At 38.7% G+C, this 19,738-nt stretch overlaps 1 protein-coding gene and 1 non-coding gene across 2 annotated transcripts; one reads left to right on the forward strand and one right to left on the reverse strand.

Annotated features, from left to right (window-relative positions):
• The first annotated feature begins 7,189 nt into the window (after nucleotides 1-7,189).
• Nucleotides 7,190-7,296, forward strand: LOC133293819 (small nucleolar RNA R71). The gene has a single exon (XR_009749116.1). It is a non-coding gene; the product is annotated as a small nucleolar RNA R71 (small nucleolar RNA).
• An 11,150-nt stretch (nucleotides 7,297-18,446) lies between these two features.
• Nucleotides 18,447-19,308, reverse strand: LOC133293816 (uncharacterized). Its single transcript, XM_061492419.1, has 2 exons — nucleotides 19,163-19,308; nucleotides 18,447-19,023 (listed from the first exon to the last, which is right to left on the reverse strand). Exons 1-2 carry the CDS (start codon nucleotides 19,306-19,308, stop codon nucleotides 18,447-18,449), a joined length of 723 nt encoding a protein of 240 aa, XP_061348403.1.
• Between the last annotated feature and the right edge of the window lie 430 nt (nucleotides 19,309-19,738).

A 19,738-nucleotide genomic window follows, 5' to 3' on the forward strand; every position in this document is an offset into this window, starting at 1 on the left:
ATGGAAATACTTTCTCACTTCCATTGCGGTACTTCAAGAGGTTGAAGCTTACCCACGGCTTCTGGTGTTCAATCTTCACCTTCAGGCATCACAACAAACGGACACATAACAACAATGTCCTTCCTCATTCTAAGACACCGTCCTGGTTCTTCTCCATAAGCCCGTTCTCGACTCTCATAGTCTCAATCTCGAGAAGTGCATCCTCAATCAAGGAAGTCACCTTCAAATCTCGAAATTTCATATTGACAACAAAATGCCAAACGATTTCCTGGGACCACTAGTCGCTCCCTCAATAGAGGTGACATGACCCGACAAACTCAAACTACACAACACTCGAGGGAGTTGGGTCCTATTCCATGACTCTAACCTCAGCCAGAATTACCATATATAAACAATATCCTCAAAATAAATTCATACTCATTTCACAGTACGAAACATAATCATGTTCATTTCACAGTACGAAATCATAATCATGTTCATTTCACAGTACTAAATCATAATCATTTTATTTAACATACTCGTTTTCATAGTAGCTTACCTTAGTTCACGTACACCTGCAAAATTTTTCAATTTCTATAACATAATAACCAAAAACTATATGTATCGATATACCTCAATCTCTATGGTATCTGCAAAATCGAGAGTAAGTCAAAGGTGAAATAACATTGATATATTAGCACAGTTCATCGTACTCATTTCATGCTTAACACTATCCATGGTGTTAACATGCCAACTACTCCTTACGCATGTCAATAATCAACATAAAATCCCAAAGTCATGGAGACCACTCAACTCACAACGAATTGTACATGCACTGTCTTGTATATACAAGATCACCCGTGGCCTTGCCACAACTTCCAAGTGTTCCACACTCAGTTTCTCTGAAGAGAATTTCACATCCTCAAACAGAGCACCATCACGCTTAAGTAATGGCGTAAGGCATCTTACCTTAAGAACAAATGACCGGTGTTTCCCATGGAGGCACGCTCGGTCGGATGAAGTCTTTCGTTGAAAGACTCTCAGAATGCTACTTCAACTCAGCCAGCTCTGGTGGCGACATTCGGTATGGAGCTAATGCAATAGGCCCCACACCAGGCAACAATTCAATGGAGAATGCTATCTCCCGCTATGGCGAACACCCAGGAATCTCCTCCAGAACAGCTCGAGGAATTCCTTCACCACAGGAATGCCAGTGAGATCCTCCTGTGTCCCACTCACCAAACCTCCCAATCATGACAAAACCAATGTCCCTGCTCACCAGGCTGTCCTAGCCCGCAGCAATGAAAAAGGCGAGGAACTGGCGGTGGAGTCACACAGAGACATCACAACTCGCTAAGCACAACAATCCGTCAAATAATCAATCACCACACAACTATTGGACAATCCATCCACGCCAAGGATGATTTCCAAATTTGCCATCGGCAATCCCAATCAGATTTACCAAGTAATCACGGCCATCCCACTGGAACACGACATCTCGATGTACAGTGGTAGTATCGCACTTTTCTCCGGTGGCGGTAATCACCCTCAACGGTGGAGAAGGCACAAACATGGGCAACTCACGCCCCACAACAATCGGGGTTGCAATAAAGAATGCGTAGCCCCGGAATTAAACAAAGCATCCAAAAACAACACCACCAATGGTGACCGTACCTCTAACAAGGTTCGGAGCTCAATCCGCCTGCTGCCGATCTAAAGTGTAAACTCGCCCCATGGAAGGTGGCACATCTGGTGCCGCTGTAGGTGGAAGGGGAACCATCTAAAGTGGAACTGCATGAACTGCTGCAGCTCTCGCCGTTGACGACGGACACTCTCTAAAATAGTGGCCTTCCTTGCCACACTGGAAACATATGGTCTGGCCGGTAGTACACGGCCCCATATGAACCCTCCCACATCCCGTGCATCTGGGAGTAGGAAGTCTCGCTACACTCCCCTACATGGACGTCCCTTTGAACTGACTAGGCGCCTGCCTAGCAGCCAACTGCTTACCTTTGCCTTTTTTAGCAAACTTCCTGTCTTTCCAGGAAGTGGAACTATCAGCTCTTTTCGTCTAAGCAATCTTGGCCCTCTTGACCTTACTCGAGTTGCAGAAGTCCTCGATGTCCCGACACTGCTGCACCAGTGTCCCGAAGTCTCTCGAAGCAGAACCAGCAAGGAACCCAGCAATATCATCACTAAGTCCCCTGCGGAACTTAGCAGCCAAGAATGTCGGAGTAGGCCTCGCCATTCGGAAGTGTGCAAACTTCACCAGCTGATTGAACTTGGCCAGGTACTCGTCAACAGACAACGAGCCCTGAACCAACCTGTCGAACTCCCCCTGCTTCCTCTCCTATGCATCATAAGGGAAGTACTGACCCAGAAATCAATCCTTGAAGAATGGCCACGTCATCACATGGCCCTGCATCTCGTAGACATGAGAAGTGTTCGTCCACCACTCGTGGGCATCGCCCTCCAGCAAATAGGTAGCGAACAATAGCTTCTGCGGATCAGTACACTGCATGACCCAGAATATCTTGTCCAGCGCCTGAAGCCATCTCGCCGCAGCAATAGGATCATAAAATCCATCAAAGGTAGGTGGCTTATACCTACGGAAAGCATTCAGCTGGCGATCGATCTCATCTTGATCCTCAACAAGCACAAGGACGGTCTGCATGGCCCCCGTAAAGTGACTGCCATCACCCAACTGACTCTGACTGTCGTCCTGCAGACTGGGTGGAGGCGGTGGTGGCGGTGGAGGTGGCGGCGGAGGGAACTGACCAACAGCAGGACCAGCCCTCATCTCCTTCAACATGACCTTCATCATGGTCATGTTCGCCAACCTGTTCGCCTCGAGGACATCCTCAATGGTCCTCCGGTTTGTCTCACGAACATCTTCCGCGGCTTTCCGGTTCGCCTCGCGAATGGCGTCCATCATTGCCAAGTTGGCCAATCTGCTGGCCTCCTGATCGGCTAATCTAGCTGCCTGCATCTCAGCCAATGCAGCCAGGATAGGGTCGGGTTGATCCTCGGCAGTCTCACGAGTTCTCCTGGGTCCTACCATGACTCTGCACAAGTTACACAAATTATGAGTTGATCAGGCCCGCGCAATGTGATAACATATGCATCATCCTAATAAAAACCCAACGGAGCAAACACACGAGACAGACACACTACAGAACATTCTAAGTTATTGCAATACATACAGACTTTTCCCTTGAACCTGGCTCTGATACCATAAAACGTAACACCCCGTATATATCCGGTAATGTTATCATATCATCGTATTAAGCTGCGCTTAATTAAAATTGCGGAATATCTTTTTCTTTTCAATTATGATGTCATTATACTTAGCCAAGTTGAATACTTAATTCTTTTCAAAACATTGCCTGTATGTAATTGCAAAGACAACTAATTGAAATACCTCATAATATATAATAACAGTGAGTATCTAAAATCACGGATCTACAACCTGTAGTCCGGACAATATCCTGATACATTATTACAACTCCAATCCAAACTATGACATAGTCAAGTCAACGTGGCATGGACAATCTCCATGCTCACCAAATAACAACAGTGTCTCAACAAGATAATCCATAATACTAAATGAAGCTAAAAGAATAATAGCAACAGGCAAATCCAGCAATCAACATGTCAGCATATAATCAGCCATATCTAACTCACCTCTGGCCTCCTGCCGCCTGAGGTCTCAACCCCAGCATTACCTGAACCTGAAATGGTGCCCCAAACGTGGGGTGAGATCTCTAAACAGAAATCTCAATAAGACAAGGGGTCCTCAAGGATCTTCCACCCCAAGCTCACTTACATGTGCAATAGAAGTTCAAAAGTAGTTTAACAGTATAATTTCCAAAATAGTGCAATGCAGTAGATAATCATGTTATGTAGGTTATAACTATTCTACTGATCAGAGAAGTGCAGGAATACGTTTATTACCCACACAGTACCAGCCCACGCTATATCAGCCCATGCTGTACCTACCCCCAAGGGACCACCCCATGGCTTCCCTTAAGGCAAACACCACATAAATATCATACAACAATTGCACTTAACAACTCCATAGTATTTCAATAAAACAGTAAATGAAAACAAATCATGCATATAACCATCCCCCCATGAGAAATGGTGGAACCAACAATGGCTAAACCGAGGACACGAAAGCTTACCTTGCAAGCTAGCTATCCAAGTCAAGAGTCCGCACAATCTGTTTTAGACCAACAATTATATCAATATTCATATTCTAATATTTACAATGTTAAACTAGACATCTTGAGGTTTCCAAAGATATACTTTATGTCTCAATCGGAGTCGTATAACTCCCGTTATGTTTTACGCAAGGTGACCGCTACAAACAGAATTTCCTGCAACCAAAACGCGACTTAAAAATTGACACTGCGATCAAACCACAGATCTAATGGATACTAAATTTTATAGAGTTGTATCCCTCTGTGTTAGCTTCACATAGGTGCAAATCTCACTCAATTTAGAGCTCTGTAGCTTGAGATATCGCAATATTACTAAACTAGGTCGTTGTTGTCACATTTGCACAAAACTGGTTTCAGGTCATTTTCACAGGTGGTAATCGATTACCAAGGCATGGTAATCGATTACTGAACATGGTAATCGATTACTTTTGGTTGGTAATCGATTACTGCACATGGTAATCGATTACCAACCAAAAGTAATCGATTACCGTGCGGGCAAAACAGTTTTCTGCAGAATTTTTCTGCATAAACCGAAATGAAAATGGCTCCCAATGATCCAAGGTTCGGTTTTGACCCAAAACAGAAGTTCATTAACACTCATTAGTCTCATATTAACAACCCTAAGCTTGAATGATTAAAGTTATCTCATTTCATAACATAAACAAGCTATTTTCATGAAAAACTAAAGGGAAGTTCAAGGTATACCAATGTGGTCCAAACTCAGCAACAAAGAAGGCTCTTGGAGCTCTCCAACAAGGCTCAAAGATTCTGACTTTGCAAGGGAACGAAAATACAACACAAGGTGGGTTCTTTCTCTTCAAAGATCACACTTTGAAACACAACAAACCAAGATAAAGACTCCCACAAGATGAACTCACAACTCAGCCCCCAAGAAGCACACCAAACAGAACTACAACTCAGAAAACACACTCTTTTCCCCCACCCAAGTCTCGATCACACCCAACCATGGTGATTTGAAGAAGAAACAAGGAAGAAAGGTGGCTCCTTTGAGATTTTTCTAAGGAGAAATGAAGGTGGAAAGGGAGGAAGACACCAAGTCAGCAAGGGCTCAAAGTCACGTGGGAAATGGCTGAATAAGACCTAGGGTTGTGTGCCCTTAAGCTTAAATAGGTCCACTTAAGTGTAAACCCGCAGTAGTATCATAAATAGCTACGCTTATCATTTTAATCTCAAACTTCATATTATGAACCTAGCCATTTTTCTAGGATTTTTCATATTTTTATATTAATTTTTTGCAACACTTTTTCGGTACGCGTTTTAACACTGACAATATTAGTTCTTGCATCAAATCTCATTATTTTGACTTCAAACTTGTTTTACAAGTCCTATATATTATTCTAGGAATGTTCATGCACTTATTATAATTTTCTGGGATACTTCACCGGTACGCATTTATACCGAGTAGCAGAATCGGTATCTGCACTTTTCGTCAGAAAAGCGACTTTCAGCATTATTAATCACTTTCTATATTTATTTAAGCCTCATAATAATTATTAGGGTCAATTATGAAATTCTTTCCTAATTTCACATAATTAATTAATTAACTTCCTTAATTGACGGTGCGGGTTCTTACAGCTCCCAAGTCACAAAGTGCTTTTCCTACTTCCACATCTCCAATAGAAATAGGAATGCTGAAACTTCCTGGATCTTTTAACTTTGGAGGAAGCTTCTTCTGAATCAGGGCACTACACTCCTCCGTTAAAGCCACAGTCTCACCATCTTTCAATTTCCTCTTCTTAGACAAGAGATCCTTCATAAATTTTGCTTAGTGAGGCATGTTTTCCAAGGCTTCAGCAAATGGAATGTTGATCTGCAATTTCTTGAAAATATCCAGAAACCTTGCATAATGTTGTTTCTGAATTTCTTGCTTCAACCTCTGAGGATAGGGAACTTTGGCATATGGAGATAGATTAACTGGCTGGTCTTGCTTGTCAGCCATTTTCTTCTTCTCCCACTTCATCAACTTCTAGGGTGAAGAATTGTTTTCCACAACTACCTCATCTTCTTTCTTATCTTCCTTAACTTTTTCTTCTTCATCATTTTCAATTACAACATCTTCAACAACAACTTCTTCCTCATCTTTCTTTTCTCTCACTTTCTTCTCTTCCACTTTCTTGTTAACCGGTTGAAGCACAAGCCCACTTCTTGTAATAATGGACTTACAATGCTCCTTTGGATTGACCATTGTATCACCAGGGAATTTTCCCTGTGGTCTCCCAGATATCTGCCTGGATAACTGACCAATTTGGGTCTCCAAATTTCGGATGGATGCTTCTTGGTTCCTGAATGATGTTTTTGTCTCTTACATGAATGCAGAAGTTTCTTCCCTGGAAGAATTAGACCTTTGTATATAATCTTGAGTGGTCTTTGATAGCTGGGCAAAAGCTTTCTCCCAAGCAGAAGTATCACCTTGTTGTGAATAATGTGATGGAGGAGGATGCAGTGGAGGATTCAATTGATGATTAGAACTGTAACTGAACCCTGGGTGTTGATTCTTATTCTTCCATGGTGGAACATATACATTTCGCCCCTGGTTGTTATGGTTCCTTTGATCATACCATACCCTATTCACTTCTGCCTGTTCAACAGATCCCCCATAATCACAATCATATGTAACATGGCTCTTCCCATAAATTGCACGCACATAATTAGTGTCTACAGAAGCAACCTTTTGAGAAGATAGCTTCTTAGTGAGAGCATCCAGCTGTTGTTGTTGTTGTTTTTACATTTGCATCATCTGATCATTCTTGGCTAACAGAGCATCATAACCATCAAGTTTTATAATTCCCGTTCTTCTATCACTAACTGGAGCATTATCAAACTCTTGAGATGCCAGAGATTCAAAGATGTCAAGGGCTTCCTGAGGAGTCTTGGTTGTTAGTGAACCATCAGTTGTGGCATTCACCAATGTCCTAGTGTTGGTTGTCAACCCTTGGAGAAATATTGCTGCTTGATTCCACACTTCGATTCCATGTTGTGGATATTTCCTCAAAAGTGTCTTGAACCTCTCCCAGGCTTCATAGATAGACTCTGATTCTTTCTGTTTGAACCATGTAATATCATCCTTCAACTTTGCCCTCTTAGATGTTGAAAAGAACCGGGCTAAGAACTTAGTCTGAAGATCATCCCAAGTTGTGATACTCCCTTGAGGTAATGATTGTAACCATCTTCTTGCATCATCCTTCAGGGAATGAGTGATCATCCTTAACAAGATGGCATCTCTAGTCACACTATTGATCTTAACCGTATCACTTAACAGTAAGAAATTTTCAATGTGCAAATATGGATCTTCTGCACTGGTACCAGCAAACTGTTCCTTCTGCACCAATTATACTAGTGCAGGTTTCAACTCAAAATTATTAGGCTCCGTAGTTGGTCGAACAACACTCCCAATCGGTAGAATGAATGTGGGAGTCATGTAATCTCCCAGTGTCCTCTGTGGTGGTGGCACATAATTTTCTGCCATGACTTCTTCCTGAATTGTCACACTGGCTTCGCCCCTTTCTTGTAGCTTTCTTTGTCTTGTTGTCTTCCTGTTCTTCCTAATTACCTTTCTCCCCACAGAACACTTCATCCATTATCACTTATCTGAACCTTTTAATCTGAAAGATTGGAATGAATGTGGGTTCTTGGTTTTGTAGAAAAACAGGCTTAAGCTCAAAGGTTTCATGCAATGGAAAATTAAGGTAAAATTAAGGTTGGCCATGTAAATTTTCTGGTTCAAAAAGAAAGTGCCTCAATCATTTCTACCCTATACATCACAACCATATAAAGCAAGAAAAACAGGGCAAGTTCTAGAGTTATTCATGCAGCGAAGTGCTCTCTGAACAAAATTTTCTGTATAGGCTCAATTTCTTTCAGAGTGCATGCTTGACTTTCTCTATATGTATCAAAACTAATCTCCCTACTCTTACACATTGAATGAGTCATGCAATCATTTTATTTTTGCTCAACATGCAAGGTATAAGATTGTATCCTTAATTTGATCAATCATCTAAAACTTTGATCAGTCAAATCCTCATGGAATTCCATATCAAAACTGAAATCCAAATTCTGTATCAAAACTATCTAAATCACACAAGAAAACTTAGAAAAGAAAAGGATTGATATGTTTTCCTGTTTTGGCTCATCAATTTGTGTGACATCTCCATGAAGTTGCGTGCCATTCAATCACACCCAACCTTTCTGGCTTCACCCCTTTCTTGTAGCTTTCTATGTCTTGCTGCCTTCCTGTTCTTCCTAATTGTCTTTTCTAATTCTGGATCAAACAACAAAGAGTTGGGATTAATAGTTCCTCGCATACACCAGAATTGGAATTAACAAAACTTCACACAAAAATATAAATTGCTGAAAATAAAATATTCAATCTCAAATATTAATGGTGTATGTCAATGTTGAAGAACAAATCCCCGGTAACGGCGCCAAAAACTTGTTGCAACTTTAGCAAGTGTACTAGTCGTACAAGTAATAAAATGATGAATAAAGATCGTTCCCACGAAGATTTGTGTACAAACACCAACTAACCATATATACTTAAGTTGAATCAAACAAAAAGTTATTGATTGCTTTGATAATTGTCACAAGAAATTTGAATTGTATTAGAATTTGACAAAATAATAGGATATGAACTATAATTTTAAAAACAAGTAGTCAGAAATCAATTTCCCTCAAGCATGAATTTATGTAAGAATCAATTCTATTATGAATTATCTTTCATGTGATGTTAATCAACCTTTTTCTTATCATCAAGATGTAATCCCTTACTATCCTGATTGATACATTAATCAAGAACCCCAATCCCTTGGTGATTCCCTTCTTAATACATACATTCAACACTAAGATTTTAAAGATTACATCAGAGTCCTAGCATCAATCCCTTGAATACTAGAACACTGATGATGAAATTAACAGTTGTAGAAATAATGTAAACATTCCTGTTCTACACTACTCCTTTGATGGAAAGAATTGATACAGGAAACTTCATATCATCACATAAAAGAAACTCATAATATTCAATCAAATATACATAAATCATCCTTGAGTTCCATTGAAATCAGACTACAAAGGACTCTACTCAGACATGGTAAAAGAAATAACAAGAGAAGAGGAAAGATCAAACTCCATTGTCATGATGTTGAGTCTTCAATCTTCAATCACAATTACATAAGTATACTAAACTAATACAAGAACTAAGTCCTAAAGAATTTGGAAAGTCAGAGAAAATGAAAAGTCAGATCAGAATTTATCTGACATGATCTGTTCAAATGTGAAGGCCCATTGCCTTTTATAGTTTTCAAATTACAACTGAAATTTAACCAAAAACTGACTTGGGCGCTAAAACGTTCCCTGTTGGACGTTTTAGCGCTCAACTTTGACGGATGCCCAACTGCTTTCAACTGTCTTCAGCGCTAAAACATTCTACTTGGACGATTTAGCGTTCACGACCAGAACCTTCTTGCACATTAGAGCGCTAAAACCCTTGCATTGGACGTTTTAGCGCTAAAGACCAGAATCTTTTTCAACAGCAGAGCGCTAAAACCCTTGCATTGGACATTTTAGCGCTCGACACCAACAATTTAAGGCCTCAATATGCAGCAGCGCGCTAAAACGTTCTCCTTGGGCGTTTTAGCGCTTAACACTTAGCATTCTCCCATTCTTCAGAATCTTCTTCCTTCTCTCTTTTGCTTCTTGAGCTTCATTTCCCTACAAGAACAATGTAAATTTTCAATACATCTTCAAGAACTTGTATTTAGGACTTTCGAGGACATTGACCCTCTTTTCCATCCATTTAATCACACAAATTAAGCTAATTCATGGTTAAAAACCTGATGAACTAAGGGTTTATCATTTACTTTTTAGGTTTGTTTGATAACTTAGATATATTTCCAAGTACTATCTATTGACCTGGCCGAGGTCAAAATATATTTTACGGATTTCGCGTTTTTCTTTGTCACTTTCCGTGACATTTTTTATTTTAACTTAAGTTTTTGCTAAGTTTACTATTGATGAAGGTGAGCATTGCTTCCTTCAATCATGATCTAGGTGTTTGCAACCCAATTTTATCTAAGGTAAAGGCAATATTGTCACATGTCCTTGTCTGATTTTTCAACCATAATACGGAGCATTTCGACTTGATCAGAGTCAGCATGACAAATCACACTTATATCTCGGATTTATAATATATTGATGCATCATAATCTTATAAGGATAAATTTTGAAAAGAAAAATTCCTCATTTACTGATATCAAAAATACTGATTACATGAATTTTCCAGTATAGTCGGCGCAATCCCTATAAAGCAAAATAATTCGCCTAGAAATTGAAAGAACTTAAAAAATAGCCAACCCATGGAACTAGGATTTAACTATAATACATCTTCACTTTATTCGCGTTCTATGTTCTTTTGATAGGCTTTCCTTCTGTCGTTTCTAGGATATACGCTCATTTTCCGAGTTTTTCTTTAACCCGGTAAGGGCATTCCCAGTCTGCAGCTAGCTTCCCATCTTTCGCATTCTTGTTGTCGATATCTGCTCTTCTAAGTACCAGGTTATCTTTTTCAAATGCTCTTGGTCTTGCTATTCTGTTGTGTCTAGCTGCTACCAATTGTTTGGTTGCTATATCTCGGCAATGTGCCGTAACTCTGACTTCATTTATCAAGTCTAGCTCAGTTGCAAGAGCTTTACTATTTTCTTCTTCTTTCTGCTTGATAGCGTTTATCCTTCTCTAAGAAGGTTCCCCTATCTCAACTGGGATCATAGCCTCGCATCCATAAGTAAGTCTGAATGGAGTTTCTCCAGTTGCTGTTTGGATACTTGTTCTGTATCCCCATAAAACAAAGTATAGATGATGAACCCAGCTATCTTTAGCATCTTCTATCCGTTTTCTCAGTCCATCCACAAATACTTTGTTCGCAACTTCAGCTTGCCTATTTGATTGAGGATGTTCTACAGATACAAAGTGGTTATTGATCTTTAAGTCCTTCATTAATCCTTGGAACCTTTTATCAGTGAATTGAGTTCCATTATCAGTCACTACCTCAGCTAGTATTCCAAACCTGGAAATAATATTTCTTTCAAAAAATCTTTGAACTCGAGCCGAGGTTCTAGTAGTGATAGGTTCATCTTCTATCCACTTTGTGAAGTAGTCAACAGCTATAATAAGCCATTTCAGTTGTCCTTCAACAGCCTTGAATGGTCCTAGCAAATCCATTCCTCATTTGTAAAAGGGCCATGGAGCCTAGATGTGTTTCAACTCTTCTGGAGGTGAAAGCATTATCCTAGCATGTTTTTGGCAGTTGCTACATTTCTTCACATGATCTTTTGAGTCAACTTCCATGGTCGGCCAATAATACTGTAAGAACCTGCACCGTTAAATTAGGAATTTAATTAATTAATTATAAGATTAATGAGATGATTCCATAATTGACCCTAATAATTATGTGAAGGCTTAAATAATTATGGTAAGTGATTAATAATGTTGAAAGTTGCTTTTCTGACGAAAAGTGCAGATACCGGTTCTGCTTCGCGGTATAAGTGTGTACCGGTGAAGTATCCTGAAAAATTATAATAAATGCATGAATTTTCCTAGATTAATATTTAGGACTAGTATGTCAAGTTTGGAGTCAAAATAATGAGAACTGATGTCAGAACTAATACTGTCAGCGAGAAAAACGTGGAGCGGAAAAGTTTTGCAAAAAAATAAAATAAATATATGAAAATTTCTAGAAAAATATATAGGTTAAGAATCTAAAATTTTGGAGCTAAACGAAGAGGGGAACTAATTAAACTAATACTGTTAGTTTAACTTAAGTGGCAATATAAATAGAAAAAGCGATCAAAACCCTAGGTTTTTTTTAAGAAACTCAGCAGCAGCTGAGTGTGGCTTCCCTTTGGAGTTTCTTGGAGTCTTATCCTTCTTCTCTAAAGTTTCCATCTTTTTCCTCCTCTCCTCCATTGAAACATCACCCAACCATTAAAGCTCTAGTCTTGTTGAAGGAGAACCCATTCTTGAAAGATTTGGGTGCTTTCTAAACCTCTAAAGCTCTCATTTTTTCTGTTCTCAAAAGGATCCAAGGTAAATTTAACTAACCCCTTTGTAAATTCATAAATTGGTTATACCCCTTATTATGTGTTACTGTTATATTAGCATTTTTGATATTTGTTTGCGTTTCTTGTCTTCGGTTTGTTATATTTTTTATGTTTTCCTTCGTCGAATTGCGTGAATTTACAATAAAGATTCTGATCAGAACTTGAAAGAAAGCATACTTTTCAGAACTGGTCTTCGAAAGCATTAGAGATTTGCTTACTTGGTCATGGACTTCAAAAACCGAAAACGTTATATATATATATATATATATATATATATATATATATATATAGGGTTTTATAAGAGTTATGTTGTAGGAAAAATGATTGTGTAATGTTATAGAGATTTGTTTTGCGTGCCGTAATTTCTTTTTTTTCTTTTTTTTTTCAAAAAGTGTGGGCCCCACAAAATGTTGTGTGTAGGAAAGTTTGTTGTGTCATGTTAAATGACAAATGCAAACCCCATATATATATAACATTATATATATTTATATTTATATATAATAAATAAATATATTTTGTGGCTATATATATATATATTTATAAGATAATAATTATCTAAAATTAAAGAAGCTAAATAGTATGTCTTAGAAAGGATCTCCAGGTTTGAAATGAAAGAGAAAATAATACCCGATTTCTTGGAATTTTAAAATATGTATATTGATATTGTGATGGTCATTGAACCAGATCTGTGAGTGCATTGGATTCTATTTGTGGTGTGGACAATTGTGATACCGAGTTCGAGTCAAAGGGGCATACAGGTACAGGTAAGCTTTTGTGTCATCGGTTTAGTCATTGTGTGGTTCCACCATATCCCATGGGGAAATGGTTTATATGCATGATGTGTTTACATGCTTTGATAATTGAAAATGTTGTTGAGCTTTATGTGCAATTGCTTATAATATGTATGTGTTGTTCCACTTTGACGGTTAGCCTGAGTATGTGGCGTCATACAAGACGGTGACACTGTGGGTGGGTGCAAGTGGCATCTTGCATTAGTGTGGGTAATAGACGTATTCCTGCATTTTTTTGGCCAGTAGATTAGTATTGACACACATGACATGATTATCTGCTGCATTGCACTATTTTAGAACTTATATTGCACATGTAAGTGAGCTTGGGGTGGAAGATCCTTGAGGACCCCTTGCCTTACTGAGATTTCTGTTTAGAGATCTCACCCCACGTTTGGGGCGCTTATTTCAAGTTCAGGTAACCCAGGGGTTGAGACCTCTAGCGGCAGGAGGCCGGAACTTAGCTGATATTTCTGCCTATGCTATTTATGTTTGGATGCTGGATGATATTTGTTGCTGTTATGCTATTAGTTTCGTGTTATGGATTTTAAGCTAAGACTCTGTTGATTATGTTGCTATTTGGTGAGCATGGGGATTGTCCATGCCACATTGTCTTGACTTTATGTTTTTAGTTGATTCGAGTTGTATAATTGTATCAGGATTATGTCCGGACTACGTGTTGTAGATCCGTGACTTAGATACTCACTTATTTATTCATGAGGTATTTTCAGTTAGCTGTCTTTTGCAATTTACATACAGGCGATGTTTTTATGAAATTGATTAAGTAATTAACTTGGCTAAGTTAATGACGTCATAATTGAAAAGTAAAAATTATTTCGCATATTTTAATTAAGCGTGGCTTAATACGATGACATGTTAACAAACCGGGTTAACACGGGGTGTTACAAATACCCTACCCGAAGAGTTTTTCTAGCTAAGGCTTTAGCTCCCATGTGTTAGCCATTAATTGTTAATACATACGTGTCTTAGAGACAATCTGAGAGTCAGATGAACCCATGTACTTCTTTATTTATTATGAATAAATTTTATGAATAAAAGAATTTTTTATCTTGTGTCATATTGCATGTCTCAAATATTGAATATGAGTAACTGGATAAAGCCCTTGGATTGGAATGGGTGTCACATTGAGGATTTGTGATAGGGATCACGTTCATGAGGGCTCCCTGACACCATACCTCCATTGCCAGAAATATGTTCCTAGTCTAAAGGTACCGATAATGGGCATTGGTGATCTCGAGTAAGACTAGCACGACTCAGCTACTTGCATAGAGATGCAAGGTAGAGTTCTCGTGAGCTACAGACATGGAGATGTCTTAGCTGACTCGTGGGTGGACCTATTGGAGAATGCACTGAACTGGCCCACAAAGAGACACTATAAGAAATCTCATAGATAGTATCAATAGGTAATGTCTCTTATTATTTGTGTGCTTCTTTCATTAGACCTGACGTTGTCATATAGACCTATGCTCTGGAAGGCTTGCTTTGATTGTATACCATGTCTTCCTGAAACATGGAGACTCGTAGGTATGCTCTTGGGCATGCCCAAAGGACTCAGGGCTAGTGTGACAAGCTAAAGGAATTCGTCAATCTCTGCGAGAGATTAGGTTATTCGTAGACCGGTGAAACTGGGATGACATTCTCGGGACTCGGGAATCTATGCATAGTAAAGGAGTTATGAGATGACCCGCTCTTTAGTCTCCATAAATGAAGATTCCCTGTTTCGGCAAAAGCTAACCCTAGACCACAGGGGTTGATACGTTTTCCTTGACCTAGGACAATGAGACGGATAACCGAGACGAAAGGATAATTCACATGGTAACCAAATAGGTATAATAGGTTGATCATTCGATGAACTCAACTAGCTCTGGGATAACAAAGCATTGCTAGTGCTCTGTGTTGTCATTAGATGGATTGAGCCTAATGGGCTTAAGCCCATTTATGTCAATGGCTATATTGGGCCTGATGGATCGCACACAAACACCTTAAGTTGTCTTGAATTCTAGCATATGTGATTTAAGCCCAATAAGGCATAATGGGCCTAAGTTGGAAAAGCCCACATATTGGGCCAAGAGAGAGTAGGTGACATGATGGGTCAAGTTGGACTTGATCCATGATGTAACCTAATTAATTTAAATGTTAAATTAATAAAATTAATTTGAATTCGAATTTCGAATTGGAAATTTGAATTTAAATAAAAATAATTTGAATTCTAATTTCGAATTGAAAATTTGAATTTAAATATAATCATTAAATTAGATTTTATGAAGATGGAGAAAATAAAGGAAACCAATCAATTATATTGATTTACCAAAATTAAGGAAATCAATTAATTAAATTAATTGGCTGAAATTTAGAAAATTTATCAATTGGATTGATGGACCAAAATTAAGGAAATCAATTAATTAAATTAATTGGCTAAAATTTGGGAAACAAATTAGTTGGATTGATTGGATAAAATGAAGGAAACCTAATAATTAAATTAATTGGCAGAAATTGGTGGAAACCAATCAATTGGATTGATTGACCAAATTAAGGGAATCAATTAATTAAATTAATTGGCTGAAATTGGGGAAACCAATCAATTGGATTGATTGGATAAAATTAAGGAAATTACCCAATAAGATTGGGATTTGATGAGGTCGCTAATTTGACCTAGTCTTAGGTTAATGAGGCGCCACACACACACACACACACATATATATATATATATATATATATATATATATATATATATATAACCCCTCTTATTCCTTAGTTTTTGTAACTCATCTTCTCTAATTTTCTCCACTGAAACCTTAGTCAACACACACATCAGTGTGACAGCTATCTCTCTCTTGGAATAACTAAAGGCACCACCCGATCTCTATTCTTCTTTTGAGTTTAGCAACCTTCATAAAAGGATATTGGGCATTCAAAGAAGCATTCTTCACTTACAAGACAACAAGGTGGTGTGGATTTCTATCGAAGGACTTATGTTCTTTAAGTCTTAAGAATTGATCAAGAACGCATATGATCAGGAATAGTTATCCGAATAAATTTTGCATGATTCATGGGTTGAACATGATTGAGGGTGGGCAAAGGTTGCTTCTTCCGCACAAAAATTTTAATTTTCCCTCTTTTATGTTCATGGACTACAAAAGGATACTTTCATTAATTCCTTCATGTATCTCGGCTAGGACATATTTAGCTTCTTCTGAGTTTAGGCATTTTAGCATTGGGGAATGCAACCCCTTTCTATATAACTGATCCTCGACGATTGTATACTGCTTTGCATCTCGGATCAATTTCTTAGATTCCATTGAGTCTTATGGCAGTGTTCCTTTTCCAAGGTAAGTAATAATTGGCTGCCTCCAATCACCTGCCGATGTAATCACCATTACACAACTCGGTTCTACATTGCTCTGTTGAACCACGGTTTTATGATTACCCGGGTTCTTAGTACTTTCCAGCTTAGATAAGAAGTCGGCTTTGTTGTTCTCTTCTTAAGGAATATGAGTGATTATCACTTCTTCAAACTCGGTCATAATTTCTTTGACTCTATTCAAATATTTCATCAGCAGAGGACCTTTGGCTTGATATTTGCCATCAATTTATGAAGTGACAAGTTGGAAAGTTCAAACATAGAGAGTGCTCTATTGAAACTCCTTATGGACTTTCAAGTATTATCTCGGCTCCACTCCCTTTGCTGTTTGACGAACCATCAACATAAACCTTCCAAACGTCGTTTGGTTCAGCACTTCCTTTAACTGTCGGGGTGATCTCCATTATGAATTCAGAGCCAAAGCTTGCGACTTAATTGCATGCCGAGTTTCATACGTTATGTCGTATTCAGAGAGCAATATTCTCAGTTAGTCATTCTCCCAGCCAAATCTGGCTTATGCAAAACTTGCCGTATCGGTTGGTTAGTTTTGACTATTATTTGATGTCCTAGAAAATATGGTCGTAGTCTTCTCGCTGTGATGAGTAAGGCAAATGCCACTTTCTCTAGCTTCTGATATCTCATCTTAGGACCTTGAAGAGTTCGGCTAACAAAATATATCGGCTCTTGGCCTTTACTCGTTTCTTTTACCAGCACGGCATTTATTGCTTCTTCTCCAACAGTCAAGTATAAAATGAGGACTTCTCTAGGTTCTGGCTTTGACCATACTGGCAGTGCCGCCAAACATTTCTTTATTCTCTCAAACGTGGATTCACAATCCAGGTTCCATCCATGCTCAGCTTCTTTCTTTAATAACTTGAAAAATGGGAGGGCATTTTCAGCCGACTTAGGCAGGAATCTAGTCAGGGCAGCCAGCCTACCCGTCAGTTGTTGAACCTCTTTTCTTACTTTTAGGAGCCTTCATGTCCAGTACAACTTTGCATTTATCTGGATTTTCTTCAATTCCTCTGTGGGTTAACATAAAATCCAAAAATTTTCCTGCCGGGACTCCAAATATGCATTTAACCTAGTTCAAACGGATATGATAAGCTCTGAGTTTCTGAAACGTTTGGTCCATATCTCTTACATGACTTGTCATATCTAATGATTTAGCAATCATGTCGTCTATGTACACTTCTATGTTTTTGCCGAGTTAATCTTCAAATACTTTATTCATCATCCTTTGATACGTGGCTCGTGAATTTTTGAGCTTGAAAGGCATTACATTGTAACAGTAATTTGCATTCTCAGCAATAAAAGTTGTTTTCTCTTTTTCTTTCGGGTACATTGGAATTTGATTGTATCCAGAATAAGCATCCATGAATGATAACAACTTGAACCCAGCTGGATTATCTACGAGCTGGTCTATGTTGGGCATTGTATAAGAATCTTTTGGACACACTTTATTGAGGTTAGTGTAATCCGTACAAACCCTTCATTTCCCATTGGGCTTCTTCACCATGACTATATTAGCCAACCATGTAGTGTATTGGATTTCTCTTATGAACCCTAACTTTCTTTTCTTTTGTGCCACTAGAGTTGATCCGGGATAGATCCCCAACTTGTGGCAACAGAACTTTGGATATATACCTGGTATCTCGGATAATTTCCATGCAAAGACATCTTTGTTATTCTTCAGAAATTCAATCAACTTGACTTTAATCTTAGAGTTGATGGTCTTGCCGATTATGGTAAATTGACCAGGTTCAGCCCCCAAGATAAGCTCTTCTAATTCACCAGCTGGCTCAGGTCTTGGAATGACAGCTTCTTCTCTCATACCCAACTCAACCATATTAACTGGTTTGCTTGAGTGTTGAGAGGTTATCTTCTTCCCAACTTTATCTCCTGGAAAAATCTGAGGTGGACTTAAGTGTCCACCTTTATTTTCTTTGACGGCTTCAAAATAGCACTATCGTGATTCTTTTTGATCTCCCTGAATGGTGATGACTTCATTCTTGTTACTTATCATCTTCAGCTTCTGATGTTTTGTTGAGACCAACATATCCCACTTATGCAGGATTGGCCTACCTAGAATAACATTGTATGGAGATGGGAAGTTAGAAACAATGAATCTTACTCGTTCAGATTTGAATGCTTCTTTTGTTCCCAGAGTCAATCTGAGATCTATGTAGCCTTTAGGGGGTGTATGTTTTCCATTAAAGGCTATTAGGGTAGTCTTACAAGGCTTGAGATCTTCTGCATCCAGATTCATTCTTTTGAAAGCATTCCAAAGGATGATATCTACACAGCTACCAGCATCTATGAAGATCTTTTTAACCAGACAATTAACCAGGGTTCCTGTAATAACCAGACCATCTTCATGTCCTAGTAGCACACCTTGCATATCTTCTTTAGTGAAATAAAGTAGAGGAGGATCCTGTTTACTAGGATCTTCCTTAAACTTTGGTCGATCTCTGACTGAAAGTACTTCTCTGAGATATTTTCTTCTCGAACTTACAGTATCTTCACCTCCGCCAAGAGCTCCACTAATCACATTAAAGTCAAACTCGGCTTATGGAAATTCATCATTGTTAGAATCATCTTTTTTGTTTTTATCTTCTTTCTTTTTCTTTTCAGTAGCTAGGCTCTTGCTTCTACTTTGGCCCCTGGATTTCCTCTTATTACTTTTCCATCCCTGCATCTTGATAACATATTGACGCAACTTTCCATCCCTGCATCTTGATAACATATTGACGCAACTTTCCATCCCTAACAAATTTCTCCACGGCATCCCTGAGGTCCCAGCATTGATTAGTAGTGCCCAAGTCCATTATGGAAAGTCCAAAACCTGGATCGATCCAAACCTCTTCTGTCAAATATAGGCTGTGGTCGTTCTACTTTCTTCATCTTGGTAATTGCCACTTCCCTCCATATCTGAGACCGTGGCACATTTAATAGAGTGTGTTTTTCATACCTTCCAACCCAGAATCTGTCATCCGGGTTCCTCCCACGAGAATCTTTCTTTTTGTTGCCGGGTCGTTATTTTCTCTTGGAGCTAGACTTTTCCTCTTTGGGCTTATCCTCTTATTTTCTTCACCCGATGCATTTGCTATATCTATTTTCTCGAGCTCCAAGCACTTCTTTGATCGGGTTCAGAATTCTTCTAACGTCCTCACAGGATCCTTGTAGATTGACTTTGCCAACTGAGATGCTCCATCTAACCAGGCTACAATCAAATGTACATGGACATTTTCTTACAAA

Source organism: Gastrolobium bilobum, unplaced genomic scaffold (genome assembly GCF_033153095.1).
Source record: "Gastrolobium bilobum isolate Gb01-03AN ecotype WA unplaced genomic scaffold, APGP_CSIRO_Gbil_v1 utg44017, whole genome shotgun sequence".
NCBI lineage: Eukaryota > Viridiplantae > Streptophyta > Magnoliopsida > Fabales > Fabaceae > Gastrolobium > Gastrolobium bilobum.

What these genes read in the sequence shown, in the direction of transcription:
- LOC133293816 (XM_061492419.1), bottom strand. Translation starts at nt 19,308, where the DNA reads ATGGACTTGGGCACTACTAATCAATGCTGGGACCTCAGGGATGCCGTG. An exon ending in CAAGATGCAGGGATGGAAAA is followed by an intron (nt 19,024 to 19,162) that starts GTAATAAGAGGA and finishes TAATGTGATTAG; the next exon opens with TGGAGCTCTTGGCGGAGGTG.